The sequence below is a fragment of the Pongo abelii genome, chromosome 10 (assembly GCF_028885655.2).
Source record: "Pongo abelii isolate AG06213 chromosome 10, NHGRI_mPonAbe1-v2.0_pri, whole genome shotgun sequence".
Lineage (NCBI taxonomy): Eukaryota > Metazoa > Chordata > Mammalia > Primates > Hominidae > Pongo > Pongo abelii.
The window spans coordinates 79,418,475-79,441,860 of NC_071995.2; the positions used below are offsets into that span (position 1 = coordinate 79,418,475).

Consider the following 23,386-nt stretch of genomic DNA (forward strand, 5'->3'; position numbering starts at 1 on the left):
TGCATTTCTGGCAGACTCAGTCAATCAAAATATGAAAATTATGTATGCATAGTTATTATTATTAGTCAAAAACCTTAGTCTGTTTTTATTTTTAGAATGAAAAGAGGAGTGTCAACCTATTCAAAGATATGTTGTGCTTTAATGCTTCTACTGAAATTCTTCTCACTGTATGTAACAGCAGAATGAGATAGGCAGAAAATAGGCAGTTAAAATGGAAAAAGAGAAAAACATGCTAGAATTATTGGCATCTAACAGAAACTTTGTCACTGGGTCTTGGAGTATTTAGGGTGCATAACAGGAAACCATTCAGACCTTAAATCTTTAAGTTAACTCCTCTCTATATATGAATTAAATGACTAAGTTTTTATTAAGTATTTATATTTAATAAGAAAATTCTATTTCAGTTTAAATCAGATTTGTCTTCTCTGTCTTTGAAATCTCTTAGAGAATTGTGAACTGATACTTTATACTGACTTTTTACTAGTTCCTAGCAAAATTGCTTAGCAAATTGATTATTTCCTTCTGTAATGTTTGATGATATATCCAGCTCTTATTAAAGTGCCCAAACCTTACTATTTAACTACTTGACAAGGGTTCCCAGTGGTGAATACCATATTCCATTTTAACTTTTTGGAATAGGAATTGAGGGTCTTAATCCAATGAAAGTTTTATTTGTAGAAAAAAAATAGACTGAATATTGTTTTTATGTACAGTGAAAATATCTACATTTTTCCAGTTTCCCTAAGTAAACATTTTATAAGTAATTATTAGAAAGACAAAAAAGTGTATAAATTATTGTTAGAAAGTCATTATGCTTGCAAGGATGTAGAGAAAAGGGAACTCATACACAGTTAGTAGGAATGTAAATTAGTACAGCCGTTATGGAAAATAGTATGGAGATTTTTTGAAAAAATAAAAGTAGAACTACCACAAGGTCTCGCAATCCCACTACTGGGTATTTATCCAAAGGAAAGTAAATTAGCATGTCAAAGGGCTACATTTACCCCCATGTTTGTTGCAGCACTGCTCAAGTAGCAAAGATACAGAATCAACCTAAGCGATCATCAACAGATGAATGAAGAAATAAAATATGGTAAATGTGCACAATAGAATAATACTTGGCCATAAAGAAATAATAAAATCCTGCCATTTGCAGCTATTTGTATGGAACTGGATTTCATTATGTTAAGTGAAAGGAGCCAGACACAGAAAGACAATATCTATCCTCATTCATATATGGGATCTGGAATAGTTTATCTTACAGAAACAGAGAGTAGAGTAGAATGATACCAGAGGCTGAGAAGGGTATGTGTGTGTCAAGTGGTGAAAGGACATGAAAAGAGATTGGTTAATGGGTGCAAATATACAGTTAGATAGAAGGAATAAGCTCTAATATTCAGTAGCAAAGTAGAGTGTCTATAGTTAACAACAATGTATAGTTCAAAATAGCTAGAAATTAGGACTTGAAACATTTTCAACACATAGAAATGATAAATACTCGAAGTGATGGATACCTTAAGTACCCTGAATTGATCATTACACACTCTATGCATGTAACAAAATATCACATGTACCCTATAACTATGTACAAATATTTGTACCAATAAATTTTTTTAGAAAAAGAATTTCAAGTACAACAAAACCATAAAATTTATAGTACCTAAATCAAGCAGATATTCTATTAAAATTATTACATCAAAAATATTTCAGGAAACTCTATGTTCTTTTCTGTTCTCATCATAAGAAAATGGAGCTCTAGAATAGCTTTTTGTCAATTTAAGAGGACAGTATCCTTGCAGATCCAAGTAAAAATGAGAGCCCTCTTTAACTATTAAGTAATAATCAAGTCTATTTTAAGTGTTGATTAGTTTTTGAAAGCCCAGCATCGAGCTAGACATTTAGGAAACTTTGGTGGAGGTTAAGGAGTTCTCAGAAAAATTGTGTCTAAAATCTGCTAGTTCTGCACTTGTAAGCTAAAATTTACAGGAGCTAATATGATTGTTCTTGCTCAGTTCTCTTTGACCGCTGTGGCTTCTCATGTGAAGAAATCTTCAGGCCTTTTCATACAAAGAAATGTACAGGAAACAAATTGGGCTCTCTAATTTCACTCTTTCACTTGTAGCTTAAGTGTAGGTTTGTTAAATAATCCCACTAATATTTGTGGGAACTTGGAAATCCGGTGTTAACATACTGCCTTTAAAGCCTACTTAGGACACTGTTCACATGCCTTTTGCCTTTTTGAAGGTTGTTCTAACCAAAGTGTCACTGTTTGTTTTCCAAGTTAGCTATTTTGTTTGCTATTTTAGGAATGATTTTTCAACAATGAATATATTTCCATAAAGTGACTGTGTATCCAACTAAGATGCCTTGCCATTTCAATTCTAGCAAGCATTAAATGACTATTGGATTTAAGTAGTTGCAACATTGCTGAATATTTCCTGCGTATTCACATGAATATTGATGAGTATCTGGAATCTCTCTGACGAGTTTCCTAGATTACTCCAATGTCAGAGGAAATTTTTAAAAATCCGTCTTCTTCGAACCATTGCATAGATAATAGTGCACTGCAAACTGGCTCCTCCCATCTTATGAGGGTGTTTGATTTAAACTAATTTTTTAAATTAAGATTCTTAAAAATGTAATTGAAAAACCTGTGTAGGTCAGCTCAGTGAAGCCTTAAAACATTTTAAATTCATTAAAATCTATGCTAAATTGGCAATACCTAAGAAACAACAGATGACAGGAATTTACTAGTCCTAATCTCATAACATTTATATACTCAATTGTGGTGAGACTATTGCCTTTTAAGTTCCATCACTTTTTTAGGTACTTAAATGCCAGTTAATCACAGATGCTTCGTAGATTTTATTTGGAGGGAATGCATTAATGTGGTTTTTGATATTTTCCCCCCATAGGACATTTGGTTGGCTTCTGCCCCTTGAATGTTGCCAAGACATATTTCAACGCTTTCCCTTTTAATGATTCAGTTGTTGAAATCATCACTTGGCATGCAAATAATATTTGTGGGGCCAACATAAAAAGCTACCACTCTTCCTTTATGGCATTTTAAAAACTGATAGATGAATAATATTTGATGTCACTTAGATATGACACATAATTCTTGAAAATGATTTTGCTTGTCACAATTTTTAAGAATTTATCTGCAGTAGGCAAAAATGGGAAACTCTAATAGTATACTATAGGAAATGTTGTTGTATATTTCTTCTGATTTTAAAATACTCCTTGATTTTATAGAAAAACAATCAACATTTTCCCATCCACTTCTAAAAACACTAAGACTAAGGACAAAAACTCAGTAAAATTTAAAATAACAAAGTGAAAGAGTGGCAAACTAGATGTTTTGACATTAAATTTAGTTAAAACTCTAGTCATATTGGTTAGGTGACAAAATATGTGGGTGATTTATTTTTTAACAGTGATTTGAACAGATACCTTGGCATTTTAGGAACTCAGGTACACAGAGTCATGGCACCAATAAACATTAATAATTTTTGACTATTAAAACTCTGGTTAGCCAAGAAAAAGAGATGTTCTTTACTCGTTAAGGGAATACCAAGTCAGAATTCATAGCATCTAACTTTCCAAGTCTATATCCTATCTGGTACAGCAAAGTATTATTTTTCATGACTAATGACTGACTACAGTAAGTACTAAAACATATATCTGGCAGTAAAAGTTGTCTCTCTGATCTCACCACATCTTTTTATTCTTACTATTATGACCTTAGCCTACTGTAGTATCCTTTCAGGTGGTTTTCCTATATAAGCTGTGTCACCCACTCTCAACAATTCTTTATTTATTTTCCACGATGAAACTAAAATAAGTCTGTGATTTTCAGAATCCACTCTGAAGTGAAAGAAGCTAATCTGAAAAGGCTGCATACTGAGTGATTCCAATTATGACATTCTGGAAAAGGACCTTGAAGACAATATAAAGATCAGTGGTTGCCAAGGGTTAGGGGAAAGGGAAGGGATGAATGAGCAGAGCACAGGGAGTATTTAGGTCAGTAAAACTATTCTGCCTGATACTATAATGGTGGATACCTGTCTTACACATTTGACAAAACTCAGGCACGTACAAGAGTAGACCATAATGTAGTAATGTAAACTATGAACTAGGATGATAATGGTATGCCAATTTTGGTTCATCAGTTGCAACAAATGTATTGCTCTGGTACAAATTTTTGATAATGGGGGAGGCTGTGTATATGTAGTGGTAAGATGTATATGAGAATCCCACTTTCTTAGTTGATATTGCTATGAATCTAAAACTACTTTAAAAAAATAAACATAGCTGGGTGTGGTAACTTATGCCTGTAATCCCAGCACTTTGGGAGGCCGAAGCAGGTAGATTGCTTGAGCCTGGGAGTTTGAGACCAGACTAGGGAACATGGCAAAACCTCATCTCTAAAAAAAAAAAAAAAAAAAAAATTAGCCAGCCATGGTGGTGTGCACCTGTAGAACCAGCTACTCAGGAGGCTGAGGTTGGAGGATCACCTGAGCCTGGGAGGTTGAGGCTGCAGTGATATTTGAACATGCCGGCACACTCCAGCCTGGATGACAGAGTGAGATCTTGTCTCAAACAAATAAACATACAAACAAACATAAAACGCCAAGATTAAATCTACTCTGATCTTGCATCTCCTTCTCAACTACTGAAAATGATGTATCACCTTCCCAGGACTGCTAAAATGAGTTGGAAGTTCCTAGCACAATACCTATCCACCTCTGTAGCTCCAACGCCTCCATCCTCACTCTTTTTGTTCTCTGCTTTCCAGCCACACTGGTCTCTTTGAGGTATGAATGGTACCTATGAAGTCCTTCCCCAAGGTTTTTGCCCCATCCCCTTCTCCTTGCCTAATATCTACTCATCCTTCAGATCTACTCATTGTTATTTCCTAAAGAAAAAGTTTTTGAGGCCCATATCTTTCTGCAAAATTGGTTGCTTTTGCTGTATCTTTCATATAAAAAAATATTCCCGAGAGCCCTTATCACTTTTGTATTTAGACATTTAGAATAGATATTCATAATTATTTATTAATATCTGTCTCCACTACTAGACTGAAAGCATCTTGAAGCAATACGCTGACTATTTTTGATCACCCCTGAGCCCAGTGAATGGGTGCAACACAGGAGTCATTTAGCAAATATTCATTGAATGAATGAATAGAAGAAAGAACAAGGACTGCCAGATGTGCTGTTGGTTAAAAGTTTGCTCACTGTTTTCTCTAGCTATTAGAGCTAGGGAGTCACTGAAATAACGATTATTGGGGTCACCGAAATAACTATTAATCTTTAAGAAAAGAACATTTTGAATATGCATTTTTAAAAGTCCCGTCACTATATATATATATATATATATATACACGTATATATATATGTGTATATATATACGTATATATGTGTGTATATATATAAATACTCATATATATATATAAATACTCATATATATATATATATATAAATACTCATATATATATATATATATATATATATATATATATAGTGCTTTTCAGAATCCACTCTGAAGTGAAAGAAGCTAATCTGAAAAGGCTACATACTGAGTGATGATTCCAATTATGACATTCTGGAAAAGGACCTTGAAGACAATATAAAGATCAGTGGTTGCCAAAGATTAGGGAAAAGGGAGGGGATGAATGAGCAGAACACAGGGAGTATTTAGGTCAGTAAAACTATTCTGCATGATACTATAATGGTGGATATATATATATATATATTTATATATATGTATATCTCTCTATATATAGAGATCTCTCTCTCTCTCTCTCTCTCTCTCTCTCTCTCTCTCTCTCTCTATATATATATATATATATATATATATATAAACCCTAAGCATCTGTATTTCATGTGGTTACTCAACTCTATGGGGTTTTTTTTTTTTATTTCAGATAGATACCAGCTTTGTGAACTTAAAGCGAGCAATATGAATATAGTTCCTCAACAGTGGGGATTATCTGATGTCAGGGCCTCTCTCCATATCCAGCCTCTTGCAAGTCCTGGAAAATAATCTCTGGATGGGTGGCCACTAAAGGAATTTCATTGTTCACTAACAGACTCAGAAATAAAGTTATTATTTAGCCATAGGGCAGCCTTGGATTCCTCTAGAAGGTATGCCTATGGCAGCCAGCATTAAGACCAAATCGCCATGAGACTGCCTGTTTGCAGAGGTTTGTTTACATATGGTATCCACTACACATTTTCTCTGACTTCATTAATAAACGACTGAGACAAAGAAACCATTTCCTTACTTTCTGGGTTAGCTGAGCAATTTATCTTAATGACTGTCAACCTTTAGTGACTACCATGGGGATTCTAAGCATTCACTTCAGTAGTAATGATGTAAATTACTCATGAATTTTCAATAGGTAGCCATGGATTTTTGGCTTGTCTTGCATGCACTTTTTTCCCCAACTGAAATTATATGTGTTTGTATATCTATATCTGTATCTATATCCATATGTTGAATGTACATATATGGTAAATATGTATATGCTAAATGAATGCCTTTCCTTATTACAGTCAATCCTTTCCCATGGTACCGTGGCAGACTGTGCTGTTGTTGGCAAGGAAGATCCCTTAAAAGGTCATGTTCCCTTAGCACTCTGTGTATTGAGAAAAGGTGAGAGATCTTTGTTCTCCCTGATTGCTTGGGACCTGAATAATTAACTAAGGTTAATTCAGTGCTTACCATCTGAACTTTCTCTCTAGATATAAATGCAACAGAGGAGCAAGTTTTGGAAGAAATTGTGAAACACGTTAGACAGAACATTGGCCCTGTGGCTGCTTTTCGAAATGCAGTGTTTGTCAAACAGCTACCCAAAACCAGATCTGGCAAGATCCCCCGATCAGCTTTATCTGCCATTGTCAATGGCAAGCCATACAAGGTAAATTGTCAAAGATATTTAATCCTGGGTTCTAAGATTTTTTTTTCATTTCTTTGGCATCAGGAAAGCTCTTAAAAATGGTTCTCAAATATGAATTTCATCCCTAGAAAACACATAATAGTACTATTTTTTAATATTAAGGGAGAGATTATATAGCCATTCTTTCTGTAGGAATGAAGGTTTTGGAAAGAAACTCAGATTAGTTAAGAACATATGCTTTGATGATAAGAACCAATGTGTGAAAATATTTTTATTTATTTATTTTAATTTAGAAATAGAGTCTTGCTTTATTATCCAGGCTGCAGTGCAGTGGCACAATCATAGCTCACTGCAACCTCAAAGTTCTGATCTAAAGAGATCCTCTCACATCAGCCTCATGAGTAGTTGGGACTACAGGTGCATGCAACTGTGCCTGGCTAATTTTTTTCTTTTGTATTTATAGGGGTAGTGTTCTCACTATGTTGCCCAGGGTGGTCTTGAATTCCTGGGCTCAAGCGATTTGATTGCCTCAACCTCCCAAAGTGCTGGGATTACAGACCTGAGCCACTGTTGCCTGCCAAAATATTTTTTCTCTTAGTAATTGTCAGTTAAATTCAAACAAATTTGTGGAAACTTAATCCTATTGAATTAAAAGGTACATTTTCCTTATTATAGTAATTAATGGCAATTAGTGAAGGAGAAAGCAAAATAATTGAGGCTGGCGGCAGTAGATATTTAAAATGCTCTAACTGATAAATGCTAATTTTGTAATTATTTTAGGAAATCTTAGGCTGATTCAATCATATGTTTTCTTTTAATTTGTGTGTACATTTTGTATGCAAAGATATATCTATTTTTATCATTAAGATAATAAAAGGCAATGCAACAGTAAGGAGTGGTTACGTGAACAAATGACAAAAAAGAAACATTCTTTCTACAGAAATATATAGAAGACTCTTAAGAGGAACTCCAACTCTAAAGAAAATACCATCTAGGTCCAATAGTTTTGCTAACTGAACTGTTTATTTTTTTACTCTGGAAAGCTACAGATGAGTATTAATATATTAGGCTCAAAGTTCCCTATTTTCAAACTTTCCATATGAATATTACAAGACAATGGGGAAAACAACATTGCATATAATTGTTTAATTATAGAAAGAGTAGAAGAAATTCAAGGAAGAGTATTCACCTGACTCTAATTTTTTTTCCAGATAACTTCTACAATTGAAGACCCCAGCATTTTTGGCCACGTAGAAGAAATGCTGAAGCAAGCATAAAGAGTTTGTCTTATTCCTATTTTGAGTTGATTTGAGTTAATTTCTTAAATGAAATTAAATTATTTGAGTTGTTTCTCAGAAATAAATATTTCAGTAGAAATTACTTGCAAACTGAAATGTGAATTGTAAAACTTGGCCTAAACAAATCTAATGAAAACATGTGAAAGACCTGTGCCTTTTGTTTGATATGACCCTGTTAGCATTGTTATTAGTTATCTATAACATGGCTTATTAAATGTCATCTACTGCTTTAGGAAAAGCATTATCTAGTGTATTATTTTTAAAGTTGTACCTCCCAAGAAGAACACTTTAATTGAAAGCAACACTAATATAGAGCCACCTTCCTGAAACCAAGAATCTGTAGTTTTGATCCAAAATCTAAAACTTGAAGTCAGAAAATAATTAAAATTTTTCTTGTAGAAATTTTAGATATTTTCTAGTATTCTTTAGATGCTCACATTGTTTTAAATAAAATAGATGAAATGGGAAGTTTAGGTAATCATCTAGACAGATGAAATTATTATCTAGGTAGGAGGGCTTTTCTATACATTTTCTGAGGGAAAGCAGAACTGGGGTTATAGCTATACCTTCAGGTCTTTTGTTACTTAGGCAAGGAAAACCACATGTCTGACCTGGTTCAGCATGTAAGCCCAGCACTTTGGGAGGCTGAGGCAGGCAGATCACTTGAGGTCAGCAGTTTGAGACCAGCCTGGCCAACATGGTGAAACCCTGTAGCTACTGAAAATACAAAAATAAGCCAGGCGTGGTGGTGGGAGGCTGAGGCAAGGAGAATCACTTGAATACAAGAGGCAGAGGTTGCAGTGAGCCAAGTTCCCCCACTGTACTCCAGCCTGGGTGACAGAGTAAGACTCCATCTCAAAACAACAAAAACAACAAAAAAACTACATGCCTGGCAGAGAACAAAGAGATCATTTAGACCAATCTCTTCATGGAGATGAGGGCTCCTGTGAGCCCCTCTTCATGTCTCAGGTTCTTAGTTGACTATGTATATCCAAATGATTCCAGATTCCTGTGGAAACAAGGAATCGATGTCCAAATGGGGTAGAGTGGCAAGGAAAACTCTTAAGAAAGAAACATTAAGGTTTTTACATTAGGTTAAAGACAAGAAGGTTTCCAGGCAGGTAGTGTAATGTCTAGGTGATTTTGAAGTGAACTTAAGCCACTAGGTTTGAGGGACAAAGGACAGTAGAAAATGGTGAAGACTGCAGATCACCTGCTACACCTCAAGGAGCAGTGGACCCAGCAGTATATGGCCCAAAAAGGAGGCAGGTCTCCTGTTGCAAGAGCCTCTGTTTTTTAAAGAGAAAACAAAGAATCCTGATTTTTATGTGAAATCTCTAATTTTAAAATAATAACTCATTAAAAATATTGTAATGTCCAAAAGTATCTTTCCATTTAACTTTTAAAAATCTCTTAAATTTTTTTTTAAATAATTGTAAAGTGAGTTTTTGTTAAGCTTATAGGAATGGGCCAGTTAACTAAGGTAGAGAGATGTAGGAAATTAAATATTTGATTTACTTAGGGATCTATATGACATCAGTTATCAAAGAATACATTTTAACCCAAAAGTATACCATGCTCATTGTATCTTTGATCATTCTTCAAGTATTTCTCAATCTTTTAATCTATCAGGAACATAACTATCAAGAGCAGATTGTTGTAACATAATACTCAGGATATATGAAATGTATGTGAGAGATAAATAGATGATAGAAGAAGGTTTATTGTTATAAAAATGACCTACAACTTATATAAAAAATTCTGAAAATGTTGACTTTTTTTGGACTGAAGTCTGCAAAATAAATGGCTTCTCAAAGTAAATTCCTATTTACTTAAATTGCCTTCTTGATTGTTACACCTGGAAAAATATATTCATATACTTTTTCCTTTTAATTATGTTAGTAGACTGAATTAAACCAGCTACCTAGACACTCTCTAATTTGAAGCTGTTGGGATCCTTGAATTGCCTCTTTCATTGGTACATTTTATCCATTGTCACAACTGTGGTCTTCATTAATAACTCATTTTAATGTCTTAGGAGTAGAATGTGTTTCCTTATTTTTTTTTCAAATAAGAGTCAGTTAATTTGAAATGGCAAATTATTTACCTGAATGTGTATCATTGTTCATTTGCAAGGTTTAAACTCAGGCAGATCCAAGAATTAGGTAAAGGTTGCATCTTCGGTTCTCTTGCACATTTTTTCTGGTAATCAAATCTGAAGCGACATCTCAGCAAGCAGACTTGGGTTATTTTCCAATTGGATGGGAATGGAAAACAGTGCTTGAGACTGGGGAAGTGGCTATTTCCTGTGTCTCACTGGGGAATTGCAAGATCAAAGAATGTTGTTACTTTTATGTGATGAAAAAATAGGACAAGAAAGATACACTTGAATCATCAGACTGCTTAAAATTTGGGAGAAAAAAATTATTCTGTTTTACTACTAACCATAAATCACTTTTGCTAGATAGTACTTTAAATATTCTGAATTAAGAGTATCTTTAAAAACAACAATGTAATATCACTAAAAAATGCAGGCATACTTAAACTCACTAGAATAAATCCTGTGAGGTCTTCGTTTGGTATTTTCATAGGATTTCTTACTGTAAGTTATTGGAAAATGAAAATATAAAGTGCCTTCAGAAGTTATAGTATTTTCCAATTCATTGAATTACTTTGCTTGTGAAAATATATTAAACATATTTAAATGAGACCTATCCTACATTTAAAAACCAGTTTTGTTTATATAAAATTGTATTTGAAAGGTCCTGAACATTAAAAATGTGAAAATTTATAAGGTTGATGATCAAAGGGTAACGTGTTGAGATTCTGAGCTTAATCCATTAAATGGATTTTAGAATCTAGTAGAAGTTATCTTATAAATTAAAACATATTTTATGCTTTTTTGAGGGAAACAGCTGGATCTTTTGCATCACTATATGTTAGTGTCTATTATAGATGATTAATCTTTCTAACTTGATCTTTAAAAGAAAGAAATTGATTTTAGTGATTGAGTGGTATATAATAGTAGATACAAATCTAGTTATGGCATTACAATGTCGTAGTTCCTATATTCTATTTATTTCATTTCCATGAATCAAGCTGCCCATGTTTAGATAAGCTTAGAAAGCTCCTTCTCATTGTTCCTACTCAGGCCATTTTTAGAAAAATTTAAGATCACTCCCATAAGCAAGTTTAGATCTCCCTCTTGTGGCAGACTCAGTTTTGAAGCTAAATATTTGGGTCACCCAAAGAACACATTTCCTGATAGTTTAAGTAATTGTCGAGCCTTATGTGACTAGAAAACAAAGCTTAAACAGAGAACTGGAATTATTATTTTTTTTTATTGACAATGGAAAGGGTTTCTGTTATCATTACCTTTTGACTGAAATCTGTTAAATAAAAATAGACATCAAAACAAATGTAATGTACGTGCAAACATAGCAAATTAAAATACAGAAAAGAAATTATTAATGACAGTTCTTGCGCTTAATAAGATCAAGCAGCAGAAAATCAGCAGTTAGATAAATGGTATTATTAAATAGGCTTTACTTTGAATCTCCCATATAAACAAAGAATAAACAACAGTAACACCACCAAATAAAGCCACAGGGAAGAGATTACTCTTCTATACTTTTATACACTATATATGTTAATCATTCTGTCTTTCATTTATTTCCTCTGATAAAACTGACTTCAGGGAAGTCGCAACAAGGCCATCTCGGCTAAAAGCTTATAACATTAGACATGAGTCTGGCTAATGCCCTGTTACATTGACAAAAGGGAAAGGTATCTTGGGTTTTGTTTTCTCTAGTGGAAATGAGCCTCAGACTCTGCGGTGGTTGACATTCACTGTCCAGTACTGGCTGGCAGTTCAAGATATTTGAATGAACATGTGGTTCTTAGTAAAGAAGTTTTTTTTTTTTCTTTTTTTTTTTCTTGGTCCACAGGTAACAAGAGAAGATTATGGTTTTTTAATATAAATTTTTAAATAATTGCTTTTGACCCTTGTAAACAGCTTGGCTTTGTTTTGTATTGAAAAGGAGATCGAGCCATCACAGTGCTATTTCTAAAGATATAGGACATCCCTGATTGCCTTTAAAGCTCTATTTTTGGCTCCGGTTCCAGGTTAAATCATTCTTTTTTACATGATCAGAGGCAGGTTGTTCAGCTTAAGTATTGACAGACTTGAAGGAGAAACACGTTGAAGCATGAAACATGCTTCAAGGAAACATATTGATTTGACTATTAACAATTCAAAAACTGTAAAAATGATGGAATGGTAAAATACAAACAGTACTTGGAATTGTCAAATGTTTGCACTCGAGACTCCATGAACCATATATTTTATTTTTTAAAAAATCATATTTATATCCATTTACATAAGACTTACACATTTAAAAAGAAATGCACAGTAATACATAAATGCCTAGTATATTACAATAAAACATGAAAAACAACTGGCTTCATTTCATAAAAGCATCTGTTGTACAGAGTTTATGATGTAGATGATGTTTATTATTCAAATGACTTAAGCATTTTATTACAATTGTAGTAAACTAATCAAATGTAATATCTGACTCCCCCCAAAAATCACATTTTTCAGCTTTTAATAAGTCATGACGTCATTATTTCCTTAGAATTCAGTTTTCACAAAGGTTTTCACTGCTCGTCTTCTTAGATGGTAGTGCACTTTAGGTAGAGTAGACTGAAAAGACGCCATCTAAAATATACAATGGATAGCATTATTTCACTGAAAAGTCCCAGACTGGGAAATCTCATTCTATTCCTCTGTGGTGTACCTCCACGCAGCCTGCTTACTCCTGTCCTAAAAGATCATGAGAAGGAAATCATCTAGGATGTAGCCAACAGCCGTATGTAATTAACATTTGCTTTTCTCCAGTTTGGTGCAGGGGAGCTTAACAAATAATAGGATTTGCTCAACTTTGTGGAAAGTATGGCAGTAATGTAAACAAAGGTAGTTATGCAAAATGTTAGCATGCCTTCTGAAAAATTTACGACTTGCTAATTAATAAATTGGGTTGAATTGACCTATTTCATAATGTAGATTTATATTCTAGTTCATATATTTTAGAGTTCTTAAAAAATACCTTTATTTGTTACAAAAACATAATGATAATAAGTCACCTATTTTAAACATTTGTGTCAGTAGCATGGCACTGCTGATTCTTTTCAGCCGTAATGTACTTAGAAAAAGCTCACAATTGCTATTACTGACACAAAAGAAACAGCAAGTAGTATGCTCTGGATTATTTTAATAACAAAAGTGTTATTGTTTCACCAAAACAAAAAATGATTGTCCTTGATTGAATTATTGTAAATGAATACTGTTATCCCAATTAATGGTAAAAACTAGGAAATATGAACTAGAATGTCATGCACAAAAAATAGAGTAACTCTACCCATCACTTAAGAGCTAAGAAGCAAGCACTATTGAACATATTAAATAGTCATTTGTAAATTAGTGAAGTGTTCATTTCCTGAAGAAATTATAATGCTATACGTAGAATCTATTATAAACAGTATTTTGGGAGACCTCTTATTTAGCCAAATTATTATATACTTTAAATCATGTCTAATTAGATGCCAAATTATATACCATAATTAAAATTTTAATGTAAGGGTTGTACATTCTGAAATTAAATCTCTTATCGGGATGCTTTCTATTTTATCAGCTTCAAATAGTGATCCAAATAAGGCAGCATATCTGCTCCCATCTTAAGCCCAAAAGACTAACAATAAATTGTGTGGAGCTTTTAGTTCATGGCAATGAAAAACAGCACAAGGCGAGCTGTTCCTCTGTCTATAACTGGTTTCTCTTATCCCTGTGCACACATTTTGTTCTAAATATCACTCTTAAAAAGTATTTTTCCAAAATATTGATTCATTGAAAGTGGTTAAATATTTTGGTAAAGCATACTTTTAGGTCGAAAAAAATTATGAACATTTGACATTTATAAATCTAGGAAACCACAGTTTTACTATTAAGACTGTTTTTCAATAAAACCTCATTTTTATATGGATTTTAAAGTAGCTTTCATTAATTGGTATTTCCTTAAAATCAAATGCTTGGTATTTATGGTTACATAGGAAGGTTTTGTGCTGGTCCTATCCTCCATTCTTATAAAGTAATTTTATTTTGTTCCCGTAAGTCTTAAATACTTAAAATTTATATTTGTTTTTAGCAAGTGTAAATCAGATTGATAAGAAACAATGTAATAAAGGTTTGAATTTTTCACAGTTTCTACTATTGATTTATTGATTTATTTTAAGACGGAGTCACGCTCTGTCACCCAAGCTTGAGTGCAGTCGCACGATCACTTACTGCAACTTCTGCCTCCCAGGTTCAAGTGACTCTTTTGCCTCAGCCTCCCAGGTAGATGGGATTATGGGAGTGCAACACAATGCCTGGCTACTTTTTGTATTTTTAGTAGAGACGAGCTTTCACCATGTTGGCCAGGCTGGTCTCTAACTCCTGATCTGAAGTGATCCACCTGCCTCGGCACGTTTCTACTTTTTAATATGAAACCATCTCTAAATCATTTTCCTGTCTGTTGCTATTTGACTCCGTGAACTTGCTTAAATCCCTATCTGCTGCCTTGGCTTCCTTATATAAAATATACACTTAAAAAGATAGGATTTTTTTAAAGTGCTGAATTATTATCAATAAAATGCTAAGTTACTCAACAGGAAATGGTACTAAAAAAGTAGAAATCAGTGTAGTGGCAACCCACTGATGTGTAATAATACAGTGATAGGCCTCCAACAGGCAGACCTTAAACCATAGGAGACAGATGGTGATAGGAAATGCTAGACTAAGTGTTACAATACAAAGATTTCTTTTTCTCCTGAAGAAATTCAAAAGGGTTATCTCACTTCTGTACCGCTAGGGCATACCAAAGAGTATAGTGTATATTTATTAGTCTATGTAGGTTCCATTTTTTTGTCTTTTTTTTTTTTTTTTGTCAGCCAAAGGGAAACTACTCACAGCAGGTCAGTGCTGCCTCCTTTGAGTGGCTTGTCAACATGAGTATGTGCGAACAGTGGAGTTGTCTAACCTCTGCAGTCTTGATGAAGCAACTGCAAATGGAGAAAAGGGCTTTAGAGGGACTTGGATGATTGAGTACAAGATTTCAGATGAGAAAGATTTATTTTCCCTGCATACAGGGATTCTGAACATATTAGTAGACCTTCTTTCTCTCAGATATAAGCCACTCACATTCCTCTTCTCTAGATCAAGTTCCTAATGAAAATTTATCCCAATGTAATTGACCTGAGCTTTTGAGTTGTTATGTATTCCTCCTTAGATGAAATCTGTAACAAGAGCAGCTCCCCAGGGTGCTTCTGATTTTGATACGGAGATTGCTCTTAGAGAACTCATTATAGTGGATTGTTTTCCTCTCCAAGTATTGAAGAACTTCTACACTAATTGTAATGATGTTAAATTCCTCACGAATTCTGCTGACATATTCCACCATATTAACAAGTTGTAAGAAATGTAGATCAAGATCACAGTTTACGCTGGAACTAAATTTCAGTTATAATAACTACGACCTTGAAAAGAAATAATGATGCTAGGTGATTATCTTAACAAATAGCGTGGGACTATTTTTCTTTAATGCCTCCCAAACAGAAATAATTTTGTGACTACTATTTCAAATTTGTCTCTCCTCTGGAATGACTTTTCTTTTGTAAATTAGATAGCCTAAGTCTAATGTCCACAGAAGGAAATAGTAATTGGGAAATTACTGTGTTTTGTGTTTCTTTAATTCTCTTCTCATGTTCATGGCTTGTTTATTTAAGGGCTTCTGCTTTGGTTAGAGGGAAAAATATCTGATGAGTGAATTTCTAAGATGACATATAAAACTCGCAGTATTTAAACATGTAGGGAGACAGTGGAGTTAATTTCCATTTACTATGGATCTTTAGTCCAAGTCCAACCTCTAACTTTAACAAATTATTAATTTGGGGAATAGAAGACTAAAGAAACACAAATCCTGCAGATGTTTATTATTCCTCCTAGAGGTGGACATTAGCCAAATTGTTCTTTTTAGGATGTTATAAATTATTTTGAAAATGTGAATAAAGTGTCATGAGTTCATGCAATAGCAGTGTAAAAATGAGTCTGGTTTGTGATGAGAGCAAAGTAAATTTCAAGCAGAGCAAACCAACTCAAGAAAATAATTCTAGAAAGCAAGGTCAGAGAATTATACTAGCTTTGGCTAAACAAGCTTTTTGCTTGATAAGCAGCAATGCAAAACTACTGTACCATCTGTTGTCATTTTTCTTGACTGCCCAGAGGTTGTGGTTAACCTAAATCCAGCTGGTAATGTTTCTGAGGACCCAGGCATCATGCTGATTCCATGTACTTCACGAGGAGGAAACTGCCTTCTCCAGGTTGATCCACGTCTGAAGTTCTTGTCATCACTCTGCCAGTACAGTTATAAGGTGATATTATGAAAACAAGTAAACTAGTCCATGTGCTTAAAGCTGTGTGCTTAGAAACATGTAACATAGATTATTTACATTTAGTCTGTCAAGTATACATATGGAATCATGCTTTATCAAGATAGTTCTATGATTCCAAAACAAGACTATAGGAAATTTGATATATAAATTTTTAAATAAAACTTTTCATACAATTTCAAATTTAAGGTCTGACATCTATACCGTAAATATCCTTGAAAGCCTAAAATAAGCCACCAATGTTTTCCAAAATAAATATTGTTCCACTTTATGCCTACTGGTTTTATGGAATGAGATGATATACTTAATTGAATCAGTTGTTGAGAAGACTACATTTAACTCAGACACTTGAATGAAATGACTTCTATGTAAACAAATACAATGTAGGTATTTATTTTGGGGAATCTATATTTGAGATGGCATGGCTAATATGAGACACTGTAGCCTATTATAATATCTGTACAAGAAACTCTAAATATGTGATTTGTGAAGTTTTAGGTGACACAGAATTAACTTGCAATTTGTTGAAAAATCTGTGTAGCCTGGACACCATCCTTTCAATAAGTACATGTGGTCTTTGGGTACCACTGAAAGCATAATGTTACCCTGGTTACATTTTAGTAATGTGTATTTTAATATACACAGAGGCAGAGAGTCACATCCCATTTAATTGGCCCAGTAGACTTTTTCTCTAGTTCATTACTATCAGGAAGCAACATCATACCCCACATAGGCTAGTGTCTCTACTTGAACAGATCTCAGGGTGAATCCACATTTTAGAATGTAGTATAGCGATTACATTTTAATTCTGGTAGCTGATTTTGTTATGCCTTAATGAAATAATCTCTTCCTTCTCTTTGTATACACAAAGTACTTTTACAGACACAATTATTTTCCTCCAAATTGGCAAGTAGCAATATATAATTCAGCAGTTAATGAATATCCTGTGTCTAATTCTAAGGAAAATATGAATCATTCCACATAGGTCATCTTCTCATCTCATTGTTTCTTACCTAGGGAAGGACTATCTATGCCATGAAGTTATAGCCAAGTATATGTTGTGTATCCTAATATCTCATTTGATTTCATTCTGGCATTTGGAATAATAAGTCTATATTCACTCAACATAGTAATTTGTGCTATGTTATAGTGAATAATTCTATAAGGTAGTCTTTGTAGACTGCTATATTAGTTAAGGGACATTTAAAGTCAATCAGGGAAAAATAAAATCATTTTTATATAATAACATATATCCACTGTTTCAATCCTTATCATTAAAATCTACATTTTGTTTCAGTGTGGTAGCCATTTTGCACATTAAGAGATGTCTGCTACTCTTCTCAACTGCTGTGTTTTTCATTGCCCTAGATCTCCAAATGTGTGTAAATGTAGAAAAGAAACAGAATTTCACAGTTGCAGCCTGTACGACTTCTTGATTCTTGGAGAATTTTTTGCAATAAGCATAGTCTTCAGTTTTATAAAACACTGTGTTACACTGTAGAGCTACACAACTCCTTACAGTGTCGTAGCTAGGGGCTTAAAAATAAGCCAGTTTTGGCCGGGCATGGTGGCTCACACCTGTAATCTCAGCATTTTGGGAGGCTGAGGCGGGCGGATCACCTGAGGTCAGGAGTTCCAGACCAGCCTGACCAACATGGAGAAACCCTGTCTCTACTAAAAATACAAAATTAGATGGGTGTGGTGGCACACGCTTGTAATCCCAGCTACTTGGGAGGCTCCGGTGGGAGAATCGCTGGAACCCAGGAGATGGAGGTTGCGGTGAGCCGAGATCACACCATTGCACTCCAGCCTGGGCAACAAGAGCGAAACTCTGTCAAAAAAAAAAAAAAAAAAAAAAAAAAAAGCGTCAGTTTTTAGTGTTGAGCGTTTGAATTATGATTCCTGACTTCTGTTCTTTCAACATATTGTTACCGCAGAAAGTTAATAGAACTATAAACAACAACATCATGGGGAAAAGTTTTCATGAGATAGGGTTAATTCTTTGAATTGGGGTCAAAATCTGTATAAGCTTGTTGACACCTCTCAGATTATTTCAGTGGAATCTGAATGTGATCAGCAAAACCTCAGAAATAAGTCCACTACTGTTCTAAGAAAGTTGGCTATTTTTGACTCACACTAAAAAAATAAAATAAAATTGAACAAAAGAGACTAGAGGGTTAAATGACAAAATTATATTTTGTGCTTTTAAAAATAAGAAAAAGCAGCAGCATAGTTTAAAGATAAAGAGTCGTATCTCATTTAATTGGCTCAACAGATTTTCTTCTAGTTCATTACTATTAAGAAGCTACCCCACACCTGGACAGCTCCTAAGAGAATGTAGCAATATGACAACTCTTCAATAATTTTTTATTAGAAATTTTTGCAACTTTTAAGTAAGAATAATTGTATTTTAAGGTGTATGAGTTTATAAGACTACCTTTTTGAATCAATAATTTCTAGTAAGGATTTAAAAGACTGTCATGCAACTTATAAGACTAGGCTTTTAAAAATATTAATCATTATGCTGATTGAATAAGAGCATGAATTTATCAGAAGTTAGCTGAGTTCAAGACTGTAGAACTTATCTCTCTATAATCCCCACCATAAAGGACAGAGTGGATTTTATAATACCAAGATTATCTGTCCTGACTATTTGAATATAGAATGATTGGTCCATATTTGGATTTGCTGAGTTCTTCACAAAATAATTTTAATCAGCTTGTCTTTGTAGCAAGAAACACCTGCACTTTGCAACACAGAATTATGCATCTCTTTATTTTCTATTTCATGCTTAGGTTTTCTTCCCGCTTCTTCCAGAAAGACCCTGTAGAAAACCTCGGAAAGACTATTAAAATGTCTACAGTTCACAGCATTTGCTGATATCCCTTGTATTTATTCATCTTGGGAGGCTACTTACATGTTTATTATTTTCCAAATAATTTAATATGCATATATTATATAGCGATTCTTATACTCAATATAGCTTTCAAATTCTATGACTGTTAAAATGTTGTTAATCTGTTTCAAAGGAAAACTCAGTATCGATATATAAAATAATAAAAAGCTTTCCATTTATTGAAGCAAGTTTTATCCTCGTTTTCATTTTCTAAAATTTCCTGGCAAGATATACTGATATTTAAGAAATACATGCACTCTTTATTAAAAAGCTGAATTCATCAACATTAGTGTTTTAACTTTTTTCTAATTTTTTAAAATAATGTTGCCCAACATTTTGCAGTCACAACTCATAAAAAAGTTTTTTAAATTACTGTTTAGTATCTCTAACTGCTGAAATGATAATATTTATGAATTAATATAGCTCTTTCCAAAATTAAGTAATAAGATTGAATATTTAACAACAAACCTGGAGAAAATTATTGATTCTAACCATAGTACAGTCATTTGATTAATTTCCAAGCAGTATTCCTTAAAAACAAAGATGTTCTATTATTTTTCTTTTACTGTCTCAGGTCTCTTTTGAATAACAGGTGGACTTACTTCATCCAGTCGCCTTTCAGTTCCCAGGGCCAAGAGGTTGTTGTATTCCCTTTCAAGAATCTGCCTTGCCTGTTGACGTCAAATTACAGTTACCATCACTGAAATCACATTTTATTTTAAAAATCATGTAGCTTATATTTATCTGATAATGTATTATAAACCATATTTTATTTATGGGTTTTGAAGGTTTTAGCCCTCCATGTCTGTAATTAGCCATTGTAAATTTTAACTACAAAAAAAAAAATAAAGGGCTTCTTTTTTTTTTTTTTTTTTCTGTGAACAGTAGAGAGACAGTCTTGCATAAACATCTGAGGTCAAGAGGCTTTGGTCTCACTTCGTTACTTTATTTCAATTGAGTATTTTGTTTAATCTATGAAATATGTAAAAACAAAATAAAAAGTGAAACTGGACTGCCAAATTTTTATCGAATCTATGTAGGTAGTTCTCAAACCTGGCCAACGATTATCATTTGAGGGAAGTTTTGATAATAAAGATTCCTATGCCTGATCTCTTGATAACTGAAGTCTTAGGACTATGATGTGGGTTGAAGGTTTTATTTTTTATCCATAAGGAACTATACTGATTCAAATTATTATCCAGTTTTGGGAATCACTGGCATATCCAACGCTAAGAGTCTATATAATTCATACATGTAAATAGAAATGACTGCCTCTCAGAGAGGCAGAGACTGATGGCCATCTGTCAGGGATTTCTTTTAGTGGAATCAGGCATTCAGGTGGGAGATTGGGCCACATAACTTTGAAATCCCTTTCTTGTTTAATTGTATGATTTTTTTTGGCTAGAAATCCGCTAGCCTGAAATTAAAACCCCAGTGACATATTTCAAACATTGAGTTAACTTTCATTAACAATCATGAATACACAGCCAATTTTTTTCTAAAAGTTTAGTTTATCATTATATAAACCAGAATACATTCAGACTACAGCAGAAAGTGACTTGCCTGGGTGTTCTGTGTTGGGATCTGCAATAATAAAGCTAAGCTGCTGTAGTCAAAGTTTTCATCCAGGGCTATAAGTGAGCCATGCACACCGCTCTCAAGTATATTATTTGCATATTCTCGAAGTCCAATTGCTTGTATCCAGCGAATAACTCGGTCATTGCTCCACACCAACACGTCTAGGAAAAGAGATGCATCATTTTAGGATGCAGTATTTTGCATAGTAGAACCACTGGCTGAAATGAGCCATGGGTATCTGGCCAGGTCTCATTTATGCTGATTTATCCACACTCTAATGAATCTGGCTCTCTTCATTTGTGTGTAGTTACTGTTTTAATAATTAATTTTTTCGAGTCTCTATTTAAAAAGTTGTTCTTTTTCAGAGTGTTTGTTATAGCTAAAATGACAGCACTTCAGTCGCGTAGAACACGGCGTCTGTGTTTCTTGTTTTCATACTAGAGCCGTAGGTGTCTGTCTGAAGTTCAATATTTTTACCATCAGAGGGAGACATTTCTTATTTGTGTCTTGATACACACCTCTTCAGTAAACAGCAGACGAGATTGTAATACTGTCTTTCATCAGAAGTGTTTATTAACCACTACCTAAACATTGGCATATAGACTAGAAGATTTTTTTTCACCTGAAGTAATATATAAGAACAGAACGGTAAAATAATATAAGGCATCAACAGGTGGATACTTACCTTACTATTATATTTCAATGCATTTTTCCCAATTACATGCTAATGCAAAATTCAAGAACTCAGTCAAATGCCAAAAATTGTTTCTGCTCTATTGAAAGTAGTATTCTATTGAGGAAAAAATTTCTTTGATTTTTTATTTTCTAAAAATAAAACTTTCAGAGAAAAATGTCTTGTTTCTTTTTTTAGATAAAAACATCAAATTATGTTTTATCATTTATTTTCTTCAATATCTTCCCATTAAAAGTGGCAGAATGCTATATAAAATGAGTAAAATAGTCCAAAGGACTAAAATTGTCCATAGAAACAAAAGAATTTTAAGAAACTTAAGGGGATATGATAAAAAAAATTGAAACATTTTTACTACCCATAGAAAGGGAAAAGAAACTATAATTACTATTAAAGTAAAAGTAAGTTTTCCTGTCCATTTTTTTTTTCTTTCTAATGAAGTACCTAGCTTTTTCAGAAAAAGTATAAAAATCTTTCAGGAAATATTCTTCAACTTTAACTGTTTTAAATAACTGTTTCAATAAGCCTTTGAAAAGCATGTTTTAAATAACTATTTTGATGAGTCTTTGAAAATCCTTATTTATCTTATTTTATTCATTTATAACCAACTTAAATGTTCTTGTGTATAACTTTGAAGCAATAAAGTGATAGCACAGACCCACAGAGGTCCCCTCATGCACCTTCTCAGGAACCATTCTCACCTAATAGTAACCAATATTCTGACTACTTTCGTTACAGAATCGCCTTGCCTGATTTAATTTTTTTTAGCTTTTCATACATAAAATCACACAATATGTACTTTTTTGTCTGCCTTTCATTCAATATGGAATTTATCTATGCTTTAGCAAATAGCAGTGGTGTGTTCATGATCATTGCTATCTAGCATCCCATTGCATGATTATGCCGCAATGTATCCATTCTACTGTAGATGGACATGTGAGTAGATTCCACTTTGGGTTATTAAGAATAGTGTTGCTTTGAGGGGGAAAGGGTGGGGGATGGCAAGGGATTAAAAAACAACACATCGGGTACAGGGTACACTGCTTGGGTGATGAGTGGACCAAAATGTCAGAAAAATCACCACTAAAGAACTTGTTCATGTAACCTAACACCACCTGCTCCCCAAAAACCTATTGAAATAAAAAAAAAACCAATAAATAGTGCTACTTTGAATATTGTTACACATGTATTTTGTTTTGTATATTTACATGTTGCAGTAGAATAAATAACAAGGAATAGAATTATCTGTTTACTTGTTAGCAGATATTGCTAAGCAAATTCCACTCTCACAATTAACCTTGCATTATTAATGTCTGAACATCTTCATCTTTACCAATGCTTTGTATTTCTCATTTTTGTTCTTGTCTTGCTTTTTTTTAGCCATTATGGTAGGTGTGTGGTATTATGGGTTGAATTGTGTTCCCCAAAATTCATGTAGAAGCCCTAACTTCCAGTACCTAAGAATGCAACCTTACTTGGATATCAGGTCTTTATAGAAATGATCAATTAAAATGAGTCAACAGAGTGGGCCCAAA

At 33.5% G+C, this 23,386-nt stretch overlaps 2 protein-coding genes across 23 annotated transcripts in view; one reads left to right on the forward strand and one right to left on the reverse strand.

The window, feature by feature from the left end:
* ACSS3 (acyl-CoA synthetase short chain family member 3) overlaps nucleotides 1-10,023 on the forward strand; it is a 177,394-nt gene extending 167,371 nt beyond the window's left edge. The window contains 3 exon segments of the mRNA NM_001131409.1: nucleotides 6,561-6,660; nucleotides 6,750-6,925; nucleotides 8,116-10,023. Coding sequence (NP_001124881.1) covers nucleotides 6,561-6,660; nucleotides 6,750-6,925; nucleotides 8,116-8,181 — 342 coding nt within the window. The 3' untranslated portion in view covers nucleotides 8,182-10,023.
* Nucleotides 9,357-23,386, reverse strand: part of PPFIA2 (PTPRF interacting protein alpha 2) — a 493,309-nt gene continuing 479,279 nt past the window's right edge. For 17 of the 22 annotated variants that reach the window (XM_063711647.1, XM_063711646.1, XM_063711629.1 and 14 more), the window contains 5 exons: nucleotides 21,146-21,321; nucleotides 20,185-20,253; nucleotides 16,490-16,649; nucleotides 15,209-15,300; nucleotides 12,696-12,922 (listed from right to left, as the gene is read on the reverse strand). In XM_063711647.1, the coding sequence (XP_063567717.1) occupies nucleotides 15,242-15,300; nucleotides 16,490-16,649; nucleotides 20,185-20,253; nucleotides 21,146-21,321 (464 nt within the window). In that variant the 3' untranslated portion in view covers nucleotides 12,696-12,922; nucleotides 15,209-15,241. 22 annotated transcript variants of the gene reach the window in all.